Source organism: Ictalurus punctatus, chromosome 1 (assembly GCF_001660625.3).
Source record: "Ictalurus punctatus breed USDA103 chromosome 1, Coco_2.0, whole genome shotgun sequence".
Classification (NCBI taxonomy): Eukaryota; Metazoa; Chordata; class Actinopteri; order Siluriformes; family Ictaluridae; genus Ictalurus; species Ictalurus punctatus.
Window position 1 is genome coordinate 17,902,264 of NC_030416.2, and position 22,325 is coordinate 17,924,588.

General features: G+C 37.5%; 1 protein-coding gene across 1 annotated transcript in view; it reads left to right on the plus strand.

The window, feature by feature from the left end:
- Positions 1-3,552: 3,552 nt before the first annotated feature.
- palmdb (palmdelphin b) overlaps positions 3,553-22,325 on the plus strand; it is a 36,428-nt gene continuing 17,655 nt past the window's right edge. Inside the window, exons 1-5 of the mRNA XM_017473762.3 lie at positions 3,553-3,815; positions 13,269-13,350; positions 15,091-15,171; positions 15,284-15,414; positions 20,682-20,796. Coding sequence (XP_017329251.2) covers positions 13,306-13,350; positions 15,091-15,171; positions 15,284-15,414; positions 20,682-20,796 — 372 coding nt within the window. The 5' untranslated portion in view covers positions 3,553-3,815; positions 13,269-13,305. The remainder of the gene's footprint in view (positions 3,816-13,268; positions 13,351-15,090; positions 15,172-15,283; positions 15,415-20,681; positions 20,797-22,325) is intronic.

Sequence of the window (22,325 nt, forward strand, 5' to 3'; positions counted from 1 at the left end):
ACACCACAGTCTCATGATGTCATCACCACTCAGCTTCCGATAGCATTTATAGCACTACAAAATACTGTAAATTGATAAGTCTACAAGTTTGAAACTTTGAGTTGGAATAATTTGCAAGAGTGTGAGTATAAACACAACAAGGCTGAAGTGGATGAGTTGTCCGGTTGTGATGATGTTTAATGTCCCCGACAACCTCTGTAGTCCCATTTAGCCACTTGTTAGCAACCGTCTTTTTCGAGAGACTTAAAAGCTTAACAAAATCACGAGTGGGGTATTACTGACATTATTATTATATCTTGAGCTTGTGTTAACTACAGACCTTATTTCAGGCATTTAACCAAAAAATCCATTGACCTCGGGACGATGGAACCGGAAGTGTAAAGATGCTAACTCATTTCCTGGTTTAAGGATTCATTCCTTCAGGACTCTATAGTGTCTAAGAGAGGAAAATGAGGGTAAGATGAGATTTTTCACTCGCTCACATTCAGTTACTGCTTTATCCTAGTCAGAGTGGTGGTCGAGCTGGAGTCTATCCTGGAAAGACTGGGAATGAGGCAGCTACAGTATACACCCTGAATGGGAAGCCAGTGCATCGCAGTGCACCATGCACACATGCATTCACAACTAGGGGCAAGTTATGATAGCCAATCTACCTACTAGCCTGTTTTTTGAATGGTAGGAGGAAACTAGAGGACCCAGAGGAAACCCACATGGACACTGGGAGAACATGAAATACTCATAGACAGTAACCCATGCTCAGAATCAAACCGGGTCCCAGGATCAAGTTTCATTGTGCCACCCAGGAGATCTTATTTAGAATGCTTATTTCCCTTGGGTATTGATCAGTAGTATTACTTATATTTTAAGATATTTTGGACCAGTTGGAAAACTTGAAAGTTTTGAATTCGGTTTCAATTCTAAGAGATGAGACAGGACTGACAGAACACAAATAACGATTCCTGCCCCAAGTGGTTTATATTTCATTAGTGATATATTCACAGGGATTGAGGCATCACAGCATTAGGTATGAGAGCAACACTCTAGGCAAAATATTAATGTATGTTTTATAAAAATAAACAATATTTAATGTCTTCATTTTTCTGTTTATACATATTGGTCATGGAAACATTGTATATTCTGTCTGTGGCTATATAAAATAAAAGCTCTCTTTTCAGAGGTGAAAGATTGCGAAAAAAATTTCACACGCAAATTTCACGATGAAGAAATCAAACTCAGATGGGGCTACAGAGAGCGTCTGATTTTCCACACTCAGCTCCTCAACTTAACACCTCTGAGAGAAGTGTGGGAATTTTGAAGAAAGTCAACAAAGTTAGATACATGGAGTAACTACAAATCCGTCCCATAAGTGTTGATGTGAATTGTGCTGGTGTCAAGCCCTGCCAGTGTGCAAGTGTGAGTGTGTGTCTGCGCTGCTACTGCTGTTTTTAACTGTGAATTTCCATTTAGATAGTAGAACTCAGTAAAGGCTCTGAATCAAACTGAGTGGAAATTTATCCACAACTCAGTCTTCCTGACCCCTTTGCTAAATCTGTCTCTCCATTTGCTGCTTAGTCTTTCTCACATCCTGAGGTTTGTACATGTCTAACATTATATATTTCATTATCAAAGTTTCTTTTTCTTTTGCTTTCTATCCCCTTTTACAACACTAACTGCATATCAATATTTAACTGCTCGAGAGCCTCTGTGTATACAGACACACTGCTTAGCTCAATGGGCATGACTTCAAGCACATTATTCTGGAAGGTGGTTTGCTTTCATGTGGATCCTGGCTTACTGGAGCTATTTTTGTCAGCTCATGTCTGCATCACTGTCCTTGAGGGTGGTGTAATAGTGCAGTGCTGGGTAAAGTCTTAACTATGAACCCCTTGTATAGGCATCTTAAAAAGCAACCACCTGTGAATCAATTCACCAGTCTGAGACAAAACCTCACTAGCTTGAATCAAAAGCTCAGTGGAATTTATAATAGAATCTTCTAGAGTTTTTTCGGTCTCTTGAGCCTGTTGAAATAGAGAAACAGAAATCTGATTGATTCAGCTATATCTGCGGTGATTCCTGTGCTCTGTGACAGCCTGTGAGTGGGCAGCAGAGCTGAATGTTCCTCAGTGAGCTTGTAGCTAAGACCTGACTCTGCTGGCACATTTTGCCTGCGTTTCCGTTCATTAGAGACTCAGCAGGGAGTGTAGCAGGTTGGTGAGGATGGCATGCAAGGCACAGCCACCAGGAATGTCCCACACTGGCACTATGAGGCTGCAATCTGCTGTTCCTATTCAAATTGCTGTGAGCGTTTGTGTGTGTGTGTGTGTGTGTGTGTGTGTGTGTGTGTGTGTGTGTGTGTGTGTGTGTGTGTGTGTGTGTGTGTGTGTTTGTGTGTCCATGTGCATCCGCCTCTTTATGCATTCTGTCCCTCTGAGCTCATTCTGCCAGCTGCTCATGACAGTATCATTCCAGTTCATAGTTTCACTCTGTCACTCAACTACTGTTGCATTTGACAGTCATCACTCATATAGGTAATCCAAGATAGCCATTCTAGCCAGGGAGTACAAATCAATATTCATTCCCATCCTCATTATCCCTATTTAGCAATCCAGTGTCTCACACCATTTGTCCGATCAAGTTAATGGACTCTTCAGCTTTGAAAAATACTGTGGAGAACTGAGTGAAACATGAGCGCTCTTATTCAATGTGAATACGTCTGTGTGCCGCATGCTCCTATCTTTAGCTAGCAAAGGACCAGAAAACATGGTGAGGGTTCAGCCCGTTGCCATGGAGACTATTGTACCTGCCTGAGGCTGCTGAATGATGGCATGAATGATGGGAAAAAGAGCGGGGGAGTACCCAGCTACGAGAACACACTGTGTAACATTACATCCACCATAAAAAAAATTAGGCATTTTACATATCTATATGGAAATAGCTATAATGAATAACTGTTAGACTCCAACCAGTTTCAGAAGGCAGAAGTAGTGCAATAAGAGTATATTGTTTTAGGAACCAGATTATATAATAATGCTGAATTCTGCACCCACATTTCTTGGAGTCGTTCAGTATGGTTTGATGAAACTGATCCCTCAGGTAATAAGTAATCTAAAGCAGAGGATGAGGCAATAACATTTTGATGAGTATTGTGCATTGGATCTGTCATTTTACACATCTAAAATGCTCTTGGTGAATATAATAAGCTGCATAATATTTCTAATAACTCTGTTCTGAGCTACAGTGCAACTGTGGTTCTGAAAATAAACATAATGCAGCACACAGGTCTCTGATGCAGCCTCAGTTCAACTGTGCAGACGAAACTAATGAGATTCCAAACCACTGTCCTTTGTGGTTAATTTTAGGAAAGCTTACTTAGATAATTGCGCGACTGTTTATTGGATGTTTGACAGTCGATGAACAAGATCTGCTTATTGGGAAGTATCATTGTATCTGTTTGTCTGTTGTTTGGCAGTATTATACTCGCATATGGTCTGGCAGCCCAGTTCTGACAGGCTCAGGAGGAGCTTGGAGAGGGGGAGAGAGAAAGGAGAGAGAGAAGAGAGGGGAGTGAGAGAGAATTAACCAACAGAAGAAGAAAGTGGCTGTACAGTATGTAAGTGAGGGAGTGTGGGGGCAGTCTGCCAGAGAGTGATAACCCCAGCTTAACTCTCAGCCTACATTTCCTGCACTTGTACACACTCATTAGTCTACACGCATGCGCACACACTCAGCCATGATGGACTGTAGTCTGAGCAGAGCAAAGTGACTTCCCTCCAGTTTGTGCTCACCAAAGATCTGATAGCAGCCACAAACTATTGGTAAGTCTATGCTTCTCTTTGCATGAATTGATATGATCGCGTTCAGTGTATATGCTTAATCTTCTTTGACTGTCTGTCTATTAAACAACAGTACTTTCGGATTAAGGCTCATATCTGACCTCACAGTGTTGTTTGAAAGGAAAAAGTATAATTACTGACTTAGATGGCATCATTTTGCTCTGAGCATGTTGTCTTTGATTCAGTAATCTTATAATTCCTCTAAGCTTGGCGTGTTTCTGTGCTTGCCAACTGTCAATGTGGTAGGTCTTTAATGCCTTTATAATACGATTTAAAAGGGTCTGACTTTTGGTAACACATTGCTGTCATCTCTGATAGTCTCAAGAGGCTAACAGAGTCACAGTGACGGCAGCACTGTGTTTGGGGAGATCCCCCTACTCATCCCTCTTTTTCTATTGTTTGCATGCTGGGTCATACAAGAAAAAACAAGGCTGAGAAAAATAGTAGCTCCATGTAGGAACATATATTTATAAAATATAATTCTAATGTTATGATCAATCAATGGCATTTATGTGAAAAAATAAGTACACCCTATAAAAATGGTTGGCTTATTTATTTATTTATTTATTTATTTATTTATTTATTTATTTATTTTACATATTTGAACAAGCAAACATTTGATCCTCTTTGAAACAGTGCCTATTAATGAAGTTGATATACTTGAACAAAACCACAAGGAAAATGAGCTTTTTCAATTATTTATTTAACAGAAATATCAATAGATGTGATATCTGTCTGTGTAAAAAGTAAGTACACCCTCAACCTCAGAAGCTCGTATTGCCCCCTTTAGCAGAAATAACTTCTTGTAGGCGTTTTGCATAATTGTCCACCAGTCACTGACATCGGCTTACTGGAATTTTTGACCACTCTTCCATGCAATATTCTTTCAGTTGCAAGATTGCAAGAGGGTTTTCTTGCATGTACGGCCCGTTTCAAATCCCCCCACAACATTTCAATGGGATTCAAATCCGGCCTTTTACTAGCCCATTCCATAACCCTCCATTTCTTCTTTTTGAGCCTTGATTCCTTGGTGGATTTCCTAGTGTGCTTTGGATCGTTGTCCCGTTGAAAGGTCAACTTTTGGTCATCGCCGAACATGTCTGTTGTTACTGTGGCCAAACAAGTAACATTCTTTCTATCTTTGATTCGTCTGTCCAGAGCACATTATTCTAAAAGGTCTGGTCTTTGCCTATATGCTCATTGGAAAACTGTAGTCTTGCAAAGGCTTTTTCCTTGCACGCCTCCCATGCAGGTCAAACTTGTGCAATCTCCTGACTGTAGAAGCATGAACTTTGACACCAACAGTTGCGAGACTTACAAGCAGATCCTGTGATGAAATTTTGGGGTTCTTGGAGACTTCTGTTTGTATCAGATTGTCTGCTCTTGGGCTGAATTTGCTGGGATGGCCAGTCCTAGACTAATGACAGTCGTTTGAAATCTGCATTTGGAGATGATTTTCCATACAGTGGAATGATGTATTTCAAATAATTTGGAGATCTTTTTTAATCCCTGGCCAGACTCATAGGAATCCACAAGCTTTTTATGAAGGCCTTACAGAGCTCTTTAGATCTTGGCATGATGACACCACACACCTCAATAACAAAGGGAACACTAGATATGGGAGGGGTATAAATAAACACACACACACACACAGACACACACACAGACACACACACACACACACACACACACACACACACACACACACACACACACACACACACACACACACACACACACACACACACACTGACTGGTTCATGTCACAATAGACACATATCTGTTTTTGAAAAGCAGTTGTCCTCTGGGATTAGCCTGTTAAACCATTAGCAAAAAGATTAAAGACTGAAGATGACTGTCTCTTTCTGCACTCTAACACTCTTAGCTAGGAAAAATGAGCAGAAACAAATGGAGCTATCTCTTTGCCATGGGGACAGATTGGCTGCTTTTTGTCATACAAGACTGACCGTCTGCCACATTAGGCAAACTGTAGATACAATCCTGTTTGCTGTGATTACAGAAGGATTAAGATTTATTCTGAACTGATTGTGAATATTGTGTTCAGTGTACGATTAGAAACACATGCAAAGAGAGAATCTGAAATTGTTTAGACCAGCTTCTGACCCTACTCTGTCCACACTACAGCATGGTATAAATTTTAAGTGAGAATGTCAGCAGGACTTGTAGTGTTTTCTTTGTTCTTTTATATTTTAGTTTAAATAGCAGTGTCACTTGCTGACAGGCCTGAGAAGCGCACCGGCTAATAATGACTGTGTTTCATTGCTCAGCACAGCTGGACACAAAAGCTATTTTCACTTGCCTAAGATGACAGCTTAGGCCTTCCTGACATAACCTTCTGTAACCTGTCCTGACAGTGGTTGTCTTATCCTACACCACTATATATCTGATAGGTTACTATTATGGAGTTATGGGAAAAGCACGTAAGGGAGACACTTATTGTTGCCTTATATGTCTGTCTAATGGATCCCCAGATCTGCTGTCACTTCTGTTACCTTGAGAGTACAACTACCCTCCATCTGCTCAAGCAGGGGGGGAAAAACCCTTTTTTTCTGATACAAAAGGGTCCAAGCATTGCGTGGCAGCTCTGCTGCCATTGGTGTGTGAGTGTGTGTGTGAATTGGTGGATGAGAAATAGTGTAACTGCTAAGGTTAAAAAGCGCTATATGAGTGCAGATCATTTACCATTCTATAATTGAGATGAAATTTACACTGCTAATATATAGAGTATTTGTTGTAGCTAAAAGTCTTGCCCAAATTGTTAAAACAATTGAGCTACTTCACCTTATAAAACTAGGAAGTACAATCCTGAAAAAAAAATGTACAGATAATTATGTCTGCTACTGTTGCTTGTATGTATTTAGGGGATTTTTTTTTTTGTAAGTTTTTGGACCTTAGAAAGAATAGAGACAAAATCTCAAAAGGCTTGTGCAGGAACAAGTGTCATTTCTATTGCCATAACAATATTGAACATAAGCGTTTTGTATCCTGCTTTTATTCAGTTGCCATTATGATACTGGGTATGATACTGAAAATCCACCACTGCAATGGGATTTTTTTTAAAACCTGCTTTGGTTCAAAATGCAAGTTACCACCTGCCGAGGTGTCTTTTATTGTTGACACAATATTACATTTTTCATTGTGTAGGCTTTTTTGTAGATGTGCGCTATTTCTATCAGCCCACAGCAAAAATGAATAGGCAGTATAATCCAAATACTAAATAAAAACGCTAAATACAGATAACTGAATGATGTTATTCATAACAAAGAACAATAAACAACTTTTGGTTGTTTGCGAATCAGGTAGATGATGCGTAGTTATGGAGAAAACACTATATAATTACTAAACCAATTAAAATGTCTGGGGAAATTTGAGACATGAGAGAACATTCCCAAAAGTGCACAAGAATATAACATATTTGATGCATGTTAGTGTAGAAGTCAACTGGAAAAAATGTGAAGATGAAAACTGTAAGTGAAATCTAATCATAGATCATTCTGAAATGTCACTGTGCTGCACTGTGTACACTCAGTTCATAAAGACCAACTCCAGCAGGTTTTTCCGCTGGACACCCTGGTGAGGGAGAGTACGCACTTACCCACAGAAAGGCACTCCATCTTATTTATTTGCTGGATTTTTTGTTGGTATTATTTTGCTGATAGATGTGATTTTGGTCATTTTTACAACTTAAATACATGACAGACAAAAATGAGTGAGTGAATTAATTCCTGATTATGACTTTGTAAGGCTCATTGTGTTAGTTGACAAAACATGATGACAGAAAGTCACATTGTTTTTAAGCAGTGGAGTGCTGAACAGAAGTTAAATGTCACTGCAGCATGATAACTTGTGTCACTGAAAATTGTCATTCATTTAAAAAAAAAAAAAAAGAAGCTTTCAACAGGGTAATAAACTTTATTTGATCATGCACAGAAGTAATGCATATTTATAATATTCTGATTATCCAGTATAGACAATATGCATAGCATACAGTCACATTCAGAATTATTAGTACCCTTAGCAAAGACTGGTAAAAAGGTTATGAAATATGTTTAATTAGTTTAATCTCACACCGAAAATATGAATACATTTACATTTAATTGAAGAAAGGTTGTTCTTTTTAACAAAACATATCTTTGACGATTTTTCGTACCTCTAGAATTCTTGTGTACAAATGTAACTGAAACATGTTCCTGTTTATTTTTTTACATTTTGAAGAGAAATAGCTTACAACAAATGTATTTTTTTTTCTGTCTGAAATGCTAAAGCAGTCATCCAAACCTTCCTGTTCCACTGAGGTGAAATATGAGGGGACACAGAGGCCAACTTCCCTTAGTCATCAACATGGGGAAGATTAGAGATACACCAGTGAAATGACACAAAATGTGTTGATCCAAATCAATCAGGCAATGGCTGTAAAAAGTAGCTACACACCTAAAAATGCCCATATCTACTGTTAAGGCATTGATTTTCCCACAGGCACAGTGAGGAGGATGGTTAGAGAGGAAAACCTTTCTCCAAGGACCAAGTTTGGAGATTTGCAGATAGCATTATGGGTCACAATGCTCCAGATATACAATTAGACACCACCTCCATGCCAACAAACTATTTGGAAACTATGCCAGAAAAATAGTCCTTTCCTCCAACCTCAAACATAAGTGTCTGGAATTAGATTCCACTAGATGCTATTGGAACCAGGTCAGATGAGACTAAAGGTGGGTTTAGTTTAAAAAGAAGGATGGGTAATACAGAGGGGAAATAAAATCCCCACTGTTAGTATGGTAGAGGAACTTTGTTTTTGTGGGCCTGTTTTTTCTCCGAGGGCCCAGGTAACCTTGTTAGTAGACATGACATCATCGATTCCATTAAGTAGAGATTAGAGAATCCGGCTATCTCTGCCTAACACTGTAGCTACATCTGGGTCCTAGTTGGCTCTTCAAGCAGGACAAAGATCCAAAATATATTCATATTCAAATCGACATAAAAATGCTTAAATAACAACAGAATCAAGCTTGTGGAATTGAATAAGCAGTCCTCAACTCATGTCAACACCCAGTGTTTACGAAACTACATTATAAACAGAACCTTACTTTTGTTTATAGTCCAACATTATTGCAATAACATATTATGAGAGGAATTGATTTGATTGGATGTCATAGCAGCATTACCTAACCACACCCCTTTTTAATGTACACATTTGAGCCCAACCTTTTTACAATTACGCTGCACTGTACTACATTACCACCTGCACCAGTCATCATAAAAATATACAAATACACAGTGCATTATTTTTGCACTCGCATCATGAATCAAAGATAGGCGCCAAAGAGTTATGTGTTAATTGCTCTCTTATTTACTCTGTTGGTCCAAAATAATTGTCATAATAAAATAATCCAAAATAATACAATAGAAAAATCAAGAAACTGCCTTTTTTTCAATAAAGTAGCTGTTATAAAGTTTAATACAATTCTGAATTGGCAAATAATGTCATGTCAGTAAACTTAAATCTGGTTTACTCAAAAACTGCTAAAATATCAGTTTTAAGATTTAAAATAATAGCATAAAATATAAGTTGTACTACATTGAGGGTGCTCAAAATACAAAGTTATATTATGTTATGTAATGCTTATAAACCTTAGCATTCACATTACCCAGGAAGATACACTTAATGAAATAGCTTTTCTGTTAAAAAGAGAGGGAGATAGAGTAGTAAAATAATTCTAAAGTTGTTAGTTCATTACATTAACAGCTCTAATTTGAAGGAAATTACTTTTTACTTTAAAATTCATGTACACAGTTTTCAACAAGGCCCACTAAGCTAACACTAAACTATTGTATTATGGCAATACGGAATGAACTGTCAAACTTGGAAACAAACTTACAGAGGACAACAGTGTTCAAAATATCTCAACATACAAGCGAGTTAGTTATAATAACATGTCTTATTATTTTAAAATGAGCATGCCTACATATCTACTACAAGACTTGAGAAAGAGAGTGTTTAAGTGGTGTGTTTTTCCCCCTCCAAGCAAATCTACCATTTTAAAATTCATTTTATTGACTACATGCAGTCATACATGAATACTTATGTACATGTGCTTTTTTGTTGTTTTTTTATTTTTAATACATTTGCAAAGATTTCAAACAAACTTCTTTCACGTTGTCATTATGGGGTATTGTTTGTAGAATTTTGAGGAAAATAATGAATTTAATCCATTTTGGAATAAAGCTGTAACATAACAAAATTTGGGAAAAGTGAAGCACTGTGAATACTTTCCGGATGCACTGTAACCTGCAGATTTTCTTTTTATAGAAGTTGTCCTCCAGGATAGATTAAGTACTTGGGAACTTTGTTTTATTTCTGCAGGAGGTGTGCAGCAGCCCTTCAAAAAAAATCCTGCAGGATTTTCCCCTTGTGCAGCGACATTCCTGCATGTTTTTATTATACTGAAGGCTCCATTCTAAACCCTACAGGAATATCCTGCACAGTTTTTTAATGTGTCCAGCAAACAACCAACATAAAGATGAAAATCCTGCAGGATTCCTGTAGGGTTTTTTTTTTTTGTAAGGGTAATTTTATATATATATATATATATATATATATATATATATATATATATATATATATATATATATATATATATATATATATATATATATATATATTGTGCTATTAAAGTGCTATATATCCAAAGTGCTATAATTAGGTGATTAGGTGTGAGCCTGAGGTGATTTAACTGTGTCTTTCTGCATCATATGTTGATGTGTTTGTTTAGTGTACTACTGCATGTGTTTCACCATTTTAATTACTTTATTTAACCAAATTGTTTGCTATAACTTTGTTTAACTACATTAACCATATATAATTTGTTAGTTGTCTTGTTTTAAGTAAGGTGATAATTTTTTATAAAAATGTAGATGTAAGATAGACTATAGTAACCTAACTTAAAGTTCTCAGTTTCCGTTAGGCTCAACCATGGGGTCCATGATTTAATAATTTATTATTATTATTATTAATATATTAATTTTTTTTTATTTTGTTACAGGGGTAGAAATCACAACTCACATATATGTTATTTTATTTATTACTGTGTTCTTATTCTAATGATTATTACCATGTCTTACTGGTCACTTGAAATGAATATGTTTAATCCAAACCTTAATAACATAAAAATAAATAAATAATAATTTTTTTGTTATTAATAACTTAATAAATAAAACAAAGGTCAGCCTGTAAAAAATGTTAACTTGGACATAATGTGTTTTCTTGGTGAAACTTTCAGGAATAAAAAGCTCAATGGCTCCAATAAATAAAAAGAACATTTGAATGAGCCTAATAATTGAGTAGTGGATTATGTTCATGAACTAAATCTCTACTGAGGGGGGTATGTGAATTTTATTTTACAGTTAAAGGGTCCCTGGTTCCAAAAGGTTTGCAAAACACTGGCCTAACTGACTTTGTCGGCTGTGACTTTCACATAATCAGAATGTCACACATACTATAACTGCGTTCATAAACGTACCCTTGGAGAACCAGTTATTTTCTTAGTATACAGCACTTATACATACCGTCCTTCATTTTTTACTTCACAATGTGACAGTGAGAGAGTCTAAGGAGCACTTTCCCTGATGTAATGAACCTCAACTTAAAATAATGACAATTTCATGATTCAAAAATTATTATAAGCATGACTGTTCACATGAGAATTGTTATACTGTACATTATATGTTTTATATGAATAAATATTAAATAATGTTCTGAACAGAAGAGAAGGAACATACATAAAATTCTTTAAAGAGGTTATGCAGCAGTCAGTGTATGCTCTCCTACACACAAAATACATCAGTCTGATGTATGCAGTGTTTTGAGCCACAGAGAAGAGTCATCCCTACACTGAATAGATGCTAATCATTCCACCCACCCACTATATACAAACACACTCATGTACACATAAACACTGAACACCAGCATAAGTGCAAAACTTGTGTATCACTTCACATAGCCAGTCTCAACAAATTTAGACCCAACTCATCTGGGGTGCTATAATTCACTGCTGTTACTGAGCACAAGTCTGACAGGTGCTTTAAACCAGTTGTTATACTGGTGTCAAATGGACACTGAACTCTGCCAAGAGGTTTTTTTTCACTACAGTGCTGAGAGAGAGACCCACACACACACACTTTAACATGCTGTAGATCAACCGTCCTGGTGGAGAATCTAGTATGGATGCTCAACCCTGATTCTCCTATGCTGAATCTCCAGTAACATTTACAGAATAGTAGTCTATAAGAATATAACATGCAACATAATATTGTAATTTCATCAATGTTTATCAGATTCCTCTAAAACATGAACATGTCTGGAAATATTTCCTGCAGAAATAACTTTAGGAATCATTGCTGTATTTAATTACCCTTGAGGAATAGTGTTTGACATTGAAACCTAATATGACCCTCTTGTACTTAGTGCAAATCAATGGCCTATTTATTTACCAGTTCTATTATTGACTGGCATTCAGATACATCACTGAAGAGGACTCTTATGTAAGCATCTTTCATAACTGCACATTGTTATTTTAATACCTTTTCCTGACACTATATTCATATATCTTGCTTGTCATGGGTTGATCTTTGAGTGACAGAAGTGAGGCTTCGCTTCAGCTGACTATTACTAACATGCACAACATAGCCTCTGTCATTCTTCATATCCGATCCATCACAAACCGGCCTTGAATACAGCACTTGGATGCATATGAGAAATATTTATAGATAAAATATGTACAGTGCTTGTTCTGGAAATGTTACGAAAGATTAGCAAGGCTTAGAATATTAAGTTATATTTTTGGAACAATAATTTCTATGGAAAAATCTCCCCTTGACATCTATCTTACCATGATCCAGATAAAAATACTGTATGACATTTTAAGATGTTAATGACATTAGCCACTATCTTTTCCAATACACTGACATTTATTTGCCTTCTCCTGTTACTGGCATGGAATTTGTTGCCTTTTTATCCCTTATTCATTGGCATCCAGTAAACTGAGAGTGACTATGTCATTTCCCAAGTTGAGGTCTTAGTTTTCCAGGCCCACAGATCATGTGGCTGGAAAAATGTGACACGTGATATGTCAGAAAAACACTTCAACCATGTCTACTCTTTCAATTTGACAGTGCGATAGTTAGCACTATCACTACCAACCCAGTTATCCCTCAGGGAGAACACAGAATTGTTACAGAAATTTCTTGCACCTTTTCACCTTTTTCTTCCAAACCCCACTGATTTTTCAGCTTCACCCAACCAGAAAGTGTGCCCGCCTTTACCAACCATCCTCCCACCCATAGTCTAATTTTGGCTTCTTTTCTCTTGCTTTCTGCCTGTACCCCCTTCGTTCTCCGGCTGGATGCATCGCTCAGACGAGATACTTTCTCAGCTCTCTGTTGTAGAGTCAGTATGGAGGAGGCTGAATTATTACGGGAGAGACTACAGGCCATCACAGTGAGTATAGTACTAGAAATAGTACTACATTTTCATATATAACTGTATTTTTATGCTTGCATGTTGATTTTTAATCAGTCTGCATGGCTTATTCAGGCTTAGAAAAAAATTTCATTCTTAAAGGGGTCTTCAGTTGTAAAATATTCAAGGTTTTATGCAGAACCCTACAACAAATTGTTTCCTTAGAAACAGAAATGAAGTAGAAAAGTAGAACCTTTTTTTTTTTTGGAAGCTAAGAACTTTTAATGATCCAATGAACCCTGAAAACCCCCTGGAGAACCCCATCCTCTAAAAGTGCAGGATCACTAAACATGCACTCTAAACATGCATTTATCATAAACTTCTCGGTATACTGTAAGACGAATGTAAGGATTATATTTTTGCCTAAAGAACACCTGCTGAATATCATATCTCCTCATCTATACATGTGAAAATAATCTATTCTTAAAAAGATCCTGATAGGAATCTCATTAGGAAGCGCTGCTGTGATTGTTCATTTGAATGCATTGGAATGTTACAAAATCAGAGTCTTATTTCCATCCTGATGCCCTACTTCTGGTTGGAGTTCTCATCAATAGGAAGTCACATGCTGCTGCTGAGGATGGCCCCACATGGTGCAGCCTAAAGATCATTGAGATTGCTGAGGATGGTGCCACTTAAAAACCATGAAGATGGTTTTGGACCTCAATTCATATGAACAGTTACAGTATGCTACGATGGCTAGGACTACAATTGCTATTATAGCCTCGGCATTGCAATTACCACAAACAGTTTTGCACTCCATCAGTCTCCATCAGTGAACGGTGCAGAAGTTCAACAAAACAGACTTCATGTAAAAACTGTAATGAATTTTCCTGGTTACACAACTGCACTATTTGACCATGTAGTATTAGCACATTTATAGAAGGGAATTATTTACAATCGCACTCTCCGGTGTCACCCAGATGAGGATGGGTTCCCTTTTGAGTCTAATAAAACTGAATTGAATTGGTAATATTGTTCAATTTAGGATGCACAGTTTAATTAGGGTTTATCAACTTAATTATTCCATGATCCAAAACTGACAAAAAGGCAAGCCTTCAAGGTTCTGTGGCCAAATTATGTGCAATGTCACACTTGATGGCGATGTGCTTTAAGACAATTTGTGTCCTCTGTTTATGTGCAAGATCGGTGTTACATCAGTCATTCATGGCATAAAATACATCAGCGGATCCTAAATTTCATTAAAATGTGTCAAATTGATACAGATCCAGTATTTTAGACCAGCATTGGCCTCAGTAGTGATACTTGGTATTGATTTAGATCTTAGTTAGTTTAATTCTTAGCCTTTTTATCCATTTGCTCTTGAAGAACAGTACGATATAAATCTGATTGTTACAAATTTTTGTGGTAGAGGAAAATCAATTAGTGTTTCCTCCATGATTTATTATTATTATATATTTTTTTCATTTTCTGGAAATTGTGTTCAGGCCCATGTTCTGGTTATGTTTTATACATTATTGTTCCTGCAAAATCGTCTAATTTTACACCTTATGCATGGCTTAAAGGTTCTCTTACAGAAAATGTTTCAACAGGATTAGAAAATGTTCTCCAAATTTTGCACATACCAGTATCATAAAGAAGCAGCTATAGCAAGTGACCATGGAATGAGTTCTCCTCAGTTTTATAGAACTGAATAGACTGATTGTTTTCAGGATTGTAAAGACTAATATGTTTTTGTTGATCTATGTGTTGAAACAGGAGAAAAGAAGAATACAAGAGGACATTGCAAAGAAAAGGAGAACGATTGAGGAAGAGAAATTAAAACTTCAGTATCTAAAGGTATATAGTGTCCTACAGTTTCACATAGTTGTATGACTTATTTGAGGTTCTGTAGTTTTAGGTCTTGACCTAAGTAAGGACTATAACAGAGAAATCTATGTTGTCCAAATAGAAAAAAGCCCTGCGGGAACAGTGGCTCATGGATGGCCTCAGCAGTCAGAATGAGCAGGAGGAAGAAGCCATGAGGGCACAGGCTCAAGAAGAGCAGCAGCAGGCCCTGCTCTTGCAACAACAAATCTACAGGTACTCCAAACAATAGGACTGCTTCAGTTTTTGGGTGTCTATTTCTGTTATTTTGTTTGAGTTCATGTGTGGTCATCAGCATTAACACAATTAAATTCAGTTTGATGTATATAGTGCTAAAGTAAAGGAAAAGTAAAGGCAGATGCTCAGTATGAGCATTTTGGAGTCCAGGGATTAGCACAGCGACAGCAGCTTAGGTACAATCTACAGTATACAAGTAAGATTATGCAATAATCAAGGGTGAATCTTGAGTATAAACTGTTTTTGAGATATCTTTAGTGTCCACGTGGAACCATCCACAGTAGTAGAAGGTGATTCACCAGTACAGAGGCTCCAAGTAGAAGTAGTATGAGGATGAATTGGGCAGGTCTGAAGGGTGAGAGGAGCCACAACAGTAGAAGTGTGTCAGGATCAAGCATCTACATCATGTCAGGCAGCAGGAGTACACATACAGCTCATAGAGAGAGAGAGGGAGAACAGATTATAAGGTATACTCTAATCCTACAGTGGTTTAAAAGGGAGTCCAGCAGGTCTAGTTATGTTAGTTAACTAAAAGGGAATGTGAGAAGGTAGCACAGGCAGGAAGGCACCCTGGGATTTCAAAGTCTTTTCACTTGACCATCAATGAACCTGAGAGGGGTGCAACAGCATTAAAACAGCAGTTTACTAGAACTCTCCATACCCTTGAACCCTGTAGCTTTACCCAAGAGAAACGTTATATAACAAAATACAAATTGCAAGACTTTTCAATAGCTGAGAGCTTTGCAGGAAAAAGATCTGCACCGTGCCGTAGTCTTCATTATTCTAAGTACTAATCTCTTTATTCTTGAGAAGAAAGTGATTGAGAGGATTATTTAGGCAGGATTACTCCTAGTAATTATGAATTTCAAGTGTTAAACAATATAGTTTCCCTGTGTAGAATTACATATTCTGTCTACTGACATCAGTTCCACACTACCTGATGGATGACTGAGAAATAAGTACTAAATAACAAATCAAGGAAACTGTATTCAACTTCTGAGATCTTAGAATGAGTCACTCAAAAAAACAAAACAAAAAAAAAACAAGCAATTTTACAGTCAATAAAAACACATTAACAATTTAATCTCCACCTATCGGTTATCTTAGTAATAGATAGGCTGATGCAGTCTATAACCAGGTCACAGTTCATGTCATCACAACTTCTTTTGTCACATGGCTTGATTTCTTGTTGCTTCCCAAACAAAATGAGTATAAATAGAAAATACTTTAGTCTTGAGAATCTAGCTTAGTGAACTGTCTGGGCTCTGATCCTTAAAAGTAAAAAAATAAATAAAACTAAAAATAATAAAAAAGCAATCTGGAGGAAATCTCTGGAGGTAACTCATCTTTTTTTTAAATAAATGTTTCTGACACTGAAGTTCAAAGTCATGCCCCCAATCACAGCATGGCAAAACAAGTTCTCTATTTCGACTACATTGTTTAATTATCTGTGACCAACAACCCGGAGGATTAGTTTTTTTTAAATGGCAAATCATCCTAGGAAAATTATTATAAAAGCTTTCTATTCACAAAGAATTTGTGAGTGCTGGTCAGTTGTACATGCCAGGACTAACGGAGATCGAGTGTTATTGTTGCTGCCGTTTGCCCTAGATGTATTTGTAATTTCAACATTTAAAATAACATGGAGGGCTCCCTAAATGTACTGTTTGTTGGATATTTGTCTGTTAATTACTTAGTTTTATAACTATACAGTAGATAGTGCTGTCCTTTAGCATATTTTGAGTGGCTTAATAGTGCTAATGCTTGCTGGTAGTGAAACTGTGGTTAATACTTGATTAGCTAAGTTAGCGAACACAAAGCTACAGTATTTACAGGTGAGATTGACATGAACCGGTCAGTTATTTTGCTACATTTTGCTGTTTCTTTTTAGAGGGTTTTCCTTTTGTGTGCCCTTTCCCTCTCTGCTCCACCTAGCTGCTTCCTCTGCCACTTCTCCGCATCCTCTGCATCCTCTCCGCTTCCTCTCCATCCTCTCCACTTTCTCTCTGCTTCCTCTCCGCTTCCTCTCCGTTTTCTCTTCTCTTCCTCTTCGCTTCCTCTCCGCTTCCTCTCCATCCTCTCTGCTTCCTCTCCATCCTCTCCATTTCCTCTCCATCCTCTCCGCTTGCTCTCCACTTCCTCTCCATCCTCTCTGCTTCCTCTCCATCCTCTCCACTGCCTCTCCACTTCCTCACCATCCTCTCCATTTCCTCTCCATCCTCTCCGCTTGCTCTCCACTTCCTCTCCATCCGCTCTGCTTCCTCTCCATCCTCTCCACTGCCTCTCCACTTCCTCACCATCCTCTCCACTTCCTCTCCATCCTCTCCACTTCCTCACCATCCTCTCCACTTCCTCTCCATCCTCTCCGCTTCCTCTCCATCCTCTCCGCTGCCTCTCCGCTTCCTCTCCATCCTCTCCACTTCCTCTCCATCCTCTCCACTTCCTCTCCATCCTCTCTGCTTCCTCTCCGTCCTCAACATTTCCTCTCCATCCTCTCCGCTTCCCTCTCCACTTCCTCTCAATCCTCTCCACTTCCTCTCCATCCTCTCCGCTTCCTCTCAATCCTCTCCATTTAATCTCCATCCTCTCCACTTCCATCTCCGCTTCCTCTCAATCCTCTCTGCTTCCTCTCCGCTTCCTCTCTGCTTCCTCTCCATCCTCTCTGCTTCCTTTCCATCCTCACTCTGTGAAATGATGACGCTATTCCAAACCGTTCTCTGGAGTTGAGAAGAATGGTAGCGTTGCATGACAAAACTAACAGGTTCATGGTTTATTATCGAATGACAAATCCTCAAAGGATCACTTGAGAACATCAGACACACAATAATATAAAATATTAATTAAATAAATAAACCAATAAAATAAATTAATTTTTAAAAATAAATCAATAAATAACAAAGAACAGCTGAGACATTAGATAAGAACCATTAACATGTGGAGACATGCAGAGGTGCGGAGACAGGACAGAAACAAAAACAGAACACACGTGTCGAAGGTAAACAAAGCCAAAGTCAACAACCCGGAACCTGCTGCTATGGGCCGCTGAGTGCGCTGCTCGCTCCCGCGCTCAGCAAGAGGGGATATCCGTGTCATATTTAAACAAAAAACTTATAAAGAAAAGGCATTTGATGTTTTACCTAATCAACTGCATAGTTTTTGACGATAAACATTTATTTTGAAATTGATGCATGCAACACATTCCAAAAAAGTTGGGACAGGGGCAATTTAGGACTAATAGCGATGTGACAAGTTGAAATAAGAAGGTGGATTGAAATAGGTGAGGCAATCATCTAATCATAGTATATAAGGAGTTTCCAAAAAAGGCCTAGTCCTCCATGAGTACGGATGGTTCAAGGCTCGCCGATCTGCCAACAGATGCGTCAGCGAATAATCCAACACTTTGAGAACAACATTCCTCAAAGACAAATCAGTAGGATTTCACCTTCTACAGTGCACAATATAATTAAAAGATTCAAGGAATCCGGTCAAATCTCGGTGCGTAAACGGCAAGGCTGGAAACTGTAAAAGATATCCTGACATGAGCTCGGGAATACTTTGGTAAATCTTTGTCAAAAACACCATTCGCCGCTGCATCCACAGATGCAAGTTAAGGCTTTATTATGCAAAGCAGAAGCCAGACATCAACACTGTCCAGAAGCGACGCCGACTTCTCTGGGTTCGCTCTCATCTGAGATGGACAGTAGCACAGCAGAATCATGTTTTGTGGTCCAACGAGTCAACATTTCAAATAGTTTTTGGACAAAACAGCCGTGGTGCTCTCCGGGCCAAAGAGGAAATGGACCATCTAAGCTGCTATCAGCGTCATGTCCAAAAGCCAGCGTCTGTCATGGTATGGGGGTGTGTCAGTGCCCATGGCATGGGTAACTTGCACATCTGTGAGGGCATCATTAATGCAGAAAGATATGTACACATTTTGGAACAACATATGCTGCCATCCAGAGCAGGACAACGCCAAACCACATTCTACCCAGATTACAAGCGCATGGTTGCGTAAACAGAGTGCGGGTGCTAGCATGGCCTGCCTGCAGTCCTGACCTGTCTCTGATTGAGAATGTGTGGCACATTATGAAGTGCAAAATAAGGTAACGAAGGCCCTGTACAGTTGCGTAGCTGAAGAAATGCATAATGGATGAACAGGGGAAAATTCCGCTTGTTAACTTAACCAACTGGTGTCTTCACTCAGCACCCAAACGCTTAATAAGTGTTATTAAAAGAGAAGAGGACCACCGTTACACAGTGGTGAACAGTCGACTACCCCAACTTTTTTGGAATGTGTTGCAGTCGTCAGATTTGAAATGAGTATATATTTTCAAAAAGAAATTAAATTCACAAAGTAAAACATCAAATATTGTGTTAATAATGTGTTTTCAATATAGAACAGGGTGAATTGAATTTTCAAATGACTCTTTTTGTTTGTTTGTTTGTTTGTTTGTTTTTGCATTTTCCATACTGTCCCAACTTTTTCGCAGTTTGGGTTGTAATATAAAAATCTTTCCAATGCAGTAATTAGTTTTCTCAGAGGAAGTAATGCTGATGTGATGAGTGAATAGATAACAGATAAAAACTAACACTAACACAAAGAAAGATTAGTAATAATAACAATGTGTATGGTATGCTTGAGGAAAAATTGTTCATTTATGTCATAAAATTATATATAATGAAAAGTATTTATAATGTAAGTTTAGCTTTGTGATCATTATTATTACATTCCCAATTCTCAAAAAGTTGGGATGCTGTGTAAAAAATTTTAATCAATACAGAATGCAATGATTTGCGAATCTCATAGATCCATATGTAATTCACAGTAGAACATAGAAAACATATCAAATGTTTAAACTGAGGAAAAAATAAGAAAAAATAAGATAATTTTGAATTTGATGGCAGCAACAGGTCTCAAAAAAGTTGGGACGGGGCAACAAAAGGCTGGAAAAATAAGTGCTACTAAAAAGAAACAGCTGGAGGTTAACTGGTAATAGGTCGGTAACATGATTGGGTATAAAAAAGAGTATCTTAGAGAGGGAGAGTCTCTCAGAAGTAAAGCTGGGCAGTGGTTCACCAATCTCCAAAAAACTGCGTTTACAATTTGTGGAACAATTTTAGAATAATGTTCCTCAACGTAAAATTTTGAAGACTATGAATATAAATTGCATTTAGATGTTACTGCAGGATATAATTTCTGTACTGAACTGTCACCTTATTCTAATCTTTTTTCATCTGTTCTGCAGAATAGAGAATGAGATTGAAGATCTTGAAACAGAGGAGATGAATATCTCCGCAAATGAAGAGCTCATTTTAAAGCGGTTGAAGGAGGTGGAGAGGACAGCTGAGGACATTATAAAGGTATTGCTTGGTTTAGTTGTTTTTCCATGTTTGATGGCTCTGAAGACTTACTGCAGCATTCTGGGTTACTTTTTGCCAACATCTGATGGGTCAATAGTGTAAGGAGAGTTTTAGTTTTGTACCGACTGTTACGAAACTATTATTCACAATCTCTTGGCTGTCAGGATGGACTGAAGACAGTATGTCGAAGGGTGGATTAATCATGTTGTTTTGTTTGACATCTTCACATCATGTTGTGTTTTTATATCCACCAACTATATTTCTACACAGGAAGTAAATGGCGATGTGCAAAGAGGTAAAAATCCTTATTAGTTCTGGTTGTTAGAACTTAGAACATATTGCTACTTTACAGTAACATCTGATTAATACAAAAACATCAGATTTCTTATAGTAATATGTTATTTATTGTTTTTACAGAGATGATTCAATATATCCACTCTGCAATACCTGATATTCCTAAGTCATATACCCCAACTCTTATGAGAAGAATCGACACTCCAGTAAAGGATTCTGGTAGTAAATCAGAGAAAAGGGGTATGCTTTAACTTCTCTGCCTTATTGGAATAAAAATGATGGCCATTGAGTCTATATCAGAACACAAAATAGCATATAGAAAACAATGAAAAAGAACTAAATGCACAACAAATCAAGTTGTAGACAACTAGTATTATTTATTACAGTTAATTCTATTAATAATGGGCAATTAAATAAGGAAACCAACTCACCAAAGACCTCAATCTTTGTATTTACAGACTTGTTAATTCTCTGCTCTTAAATTCTAATGGGACATTTAGTGCTAAATTACCACTTCATTAAAAGCCAGCACACATGGAGGGTAAAGCCGTTAAGCATATAGATAAATGACTTACAGAGGATGCTAGCAGCAATTGGAAGACAAATATACACACTGTGCTAAAAGTATCTAATTAGCGTGATCCAGGTCCAGACCTTTGTCAGTTAGTTCTAGCATTTCCAATATAAAAAAAGGACAAACATTTCTACATTCACTGAGTAATTTAAATTTAAATATAGTTTTAATTTGATTAGACTTTTGTTAAGAATACAAAATCATATCAGTCGTTCAGTTATTGGCACTTGTATTCAGTTATAGTCACTGTGTAGACTAAAGTAGTGTGTACATTAGTTGTAGAAACATTCCAGTACGTTTTTGTTAGAACAGTTTTAGTTAATGAATAAAATATTTCAGTATATATTCAGTATATTTCATCAAAATATTCTCAGTGTTCCAGAATGCAAAATGCTTCACCAGTGCTGTATTTGTTTCTATTTCTTTGATATGTGTTGGCTAAATGAAAGGTGTGGGTTGGCTGAAACCTGCCATCACAATGCCACTATGACTGTCTTTTAATATGAATCTTTTCATGTGACAGTTAGATCTCTAATGAGAGACAGTGGTGGCAAGGAAAACCTCCCTAAGACAGCATGTGGTAGAAACCTTGAGAGAAACTGGACTTATAAAGGAATGTGTCATATAATATGATTTGGTTCATTTCCATATAGTTATATAA